At 43.7% G+C, this 2,682-nt stretch overlaps 1 protein-coding gene across 1 annotated transcript in view; it reads left to right on the forward strand.

Annotated features, from left to right (window-relative positions):
* Nucleotides 1–2,682, forward strand: part of ETF1 (eukaryotic translation termination factor 1) — a 29,641-nt gene that overhangs the window by 298 nt on the left and 26,661 nt on the right. The window contains 2 exon segments of the mRNA XM_010844428.1: nt 80–151; nt 153–184. Of these exon segments, the coding sequence (XP_010842730.1) occupies nt 98–151; nt 153–184 (86 nt within the window). The 5' untranslated portion in view covers nt 80–97.

Below are 2,682 nucleotides of genomic sequence, written 5' to 3' on the forward strand. Positions count from 1 at the left end.
AGGAAGGGGGCCGCTCTGCCCCAGCGGCGGCGCTAACTCTGTGGTCTTGGTGTCTCCGGGCCCCGCCGGGCCGCTCTAGGGAGGAGGAGGCGAGAAGATGGCGGACGACCCCAGTGCTGCCGACAGGAACGTGGAGATCTGGAAGATCAAGCAAGCTCATTAAGAGCTTGGAGGCGGCCCGCGGGTGAGCTCCGCGTCTGGGCCCCCCCATGCCCTCTTGGTTCCGGGACCCCCTCAGGATGGCCGCCCCCGCGCCGCATGGCCGAATGAGGAGAACCAGGCACTAGCCAACTCCCGCCTTCTGGACCTCTGGGTAGTAGCTTCAGTCCCAGGGGCGAGGGTCTACGCTGTTGGCCCCAGAAGGGGCAGTTCTCCCTCTTGGGGCCAGGGGGTCCTGCTCCCGGTACTCGGACCACTGGACCCCCTCGTGGTAGGCCACTGCTACTTTTGTACCTCTCTCAGGCGGTTGAATCCAGCACCTCCCTTTTTGAGTTCCAGGTGCTGCCACCCAACTCGGGTGCTGTTGGGGGAAAGGGCCAGGCCTTCCTTTACAAAGGCCCTTCCCTGATTTCCTCTTTCCCTTCCTTTACATTCTTCAACCAAGCCTCATTAAAATGGCCTCTCCCTCCCGGGCTTCTGAGACCCGGGTGGGATTAAGTCTGGATGGGGCGGGAAGGAGAGGTAGTCAAGGACAACCTTTTTCTGACTTCCTCTGATTTCTCTGGGTTTTACAATTCTCCCAAGATGACTTCCTCCTAGTCCTCTAATTACCCTTTAGCTTCCTGGTTTTAGCTGTTACAGGGAATGTGTGCGCCGGAGGAGAGGTTTAGGCTGACAGCTGTGTATCTGTATATACAGGAGAAATCCGAATTAATGGGGTTGTTGATATGAACAGGCTCCCTTTTGGCCTCTCTCTGGAACTCCTGGGGTAGAGGTGCCTAGTGTATTAATGCTTGTTGAAATTCAGAACTGGAGTCGGTGGGCTTTGAGTTTTCTTTGGTAAATTTTGAGAAGCAGTTGTTAGGTGTGTCCATTGTGGGAAGGGTGAACTAGTTTAAAACTAACTTTATATGCTCTTTTAAAATTAAAAAAAAAATTACTGTTTAGGGGAGAGTGTGTCAGGGGTATATCTGTTCTCTCACTTTATTACTTTGTTCTTTTGCCAGTCATAGAAACTTTTTACTATGTGGCAAGGAAAAAGTTTTTGGAACATTACATATTTGTATGTCTGAGCATTCTTAGAATAGCAGAGTGTCTTGTCTGGGACCATGTTGAAAGTTGTTTTCACTACATGGATTGGACATTCTGGTTTCTGACCCAGGTTTGTTCTTGGTGGGCAGATTTACAATGATGGGATTCATCAAACTCATAGTAGTTACTGCTTTATAAAGTAAGTATGCTTAGTTCCATTGAAGCCCAAGGCTAACAGTTTTGCCGTTGTGCTTTGTTCTTAATTAGTGACAGTTCTCTTTGGGGTGAAACTTCTGAAAGTTTGATGCTCTTCAGTTACTGGAGTTTTTGCTCACTTTCTCTGGTACAAATTGAAGGGGGCAGCTTATTTTTCATTCCTCAGGTTTGTTTTTCTTTGAATTTAATAGAATTATTCAGATAAAGTTAATATAATCTTACCAGAACTTGAACACATGATTCTATGCCACATGGTAGAATAATTATTCCCCAAGTATGAGAATACTGTACAGGAGGGATAATATAATAGATCATGACCCATTATGATGCACTACCAGGAATTAGCCATATTCTTTTGTTTCATTAGCATCTTATGTTGTTTTGCTTGAATCCTTCACTTGAGTATGACTTTTCTAGATTGCTGTTGTTACTGCTAAATAAGTAACAGCATTCCTTTCTACTGTTTAAGGGAGGGAGCTAATTCTTAAATTTGTTCCTAGCCATGTTACCTAGCCACTTGAAACTTTTAAGCTCCTCTTTGAAGCTTTTAAAGGCTTTAGTTCTTTGATTAACAAACTTAGGTAAAGTTTAAAGCATGCTAAAAATGAGGTTCTTACGCAGAACTTTTCTTGCAAGTGGTAGTTAAGTTTGAACATTTTATACAAGGTTAAGCTGTCCTATAAACAACGTGGTTGATAATCATGTCCTACTTTGCTTTTATTCAGGATTTGGTTATATCCTGATCCCATGACAATTTAAATTCTTGACCATTGCTAGGTATCAGTAAGGGAGTCATATGTATATTCTGTTTGACTCAGAAGTTTCTTAGTATATACCAATTTCTTTTTGAGAATAGCAAGATTGTATTATGGCTGAGTTATATTAGTCAGACTCATTAGATTATCACAATGTGCAGTGAGAATTGTTTTTCCTTCGTTCCCTAATGCTGAAATAGTCATTGAGAAACGTGATGGACTTTTAATTTTAAGCACAAACTGGATGCTACAATAAATCTATTTGTGGTGATGTTTAAGGGGCAGGGGCAAGTTGTGGGTTTCAGGAGAAAACAGGTTGTGTTCAAGCATGGTTATTAGTACTAGATAGTGAAACAGTGGTAGATGAGTAGAATTGTTTTGGAAATGAAGATTTCTTCTCCACCCCCCCACCCGCCCCCCATCAATTCTGGGCATGAGAATCAGAGATTGGTTTGTTTTTAACACTGGCTCTTCAGGTATGCTGGGATAAGAGTAATCTTGAAATTGAGATAGCCAATAT

This window comes from Bison bison, unplaced genomic scaffold (genome assembly GCF_000754665.1).
Source record: "Bison bison bison isolate TAMUID 2011002044 unplaced genomic scaffold, Bison_UMD1.0 scf7180017864203, whole genome shotgun sequence".
Lineage (NCBI taxonomy): Eukaryota > Metazoa > Chordata > Mammalia > Artiodactyla > Bovidae > Bison > Bison bison.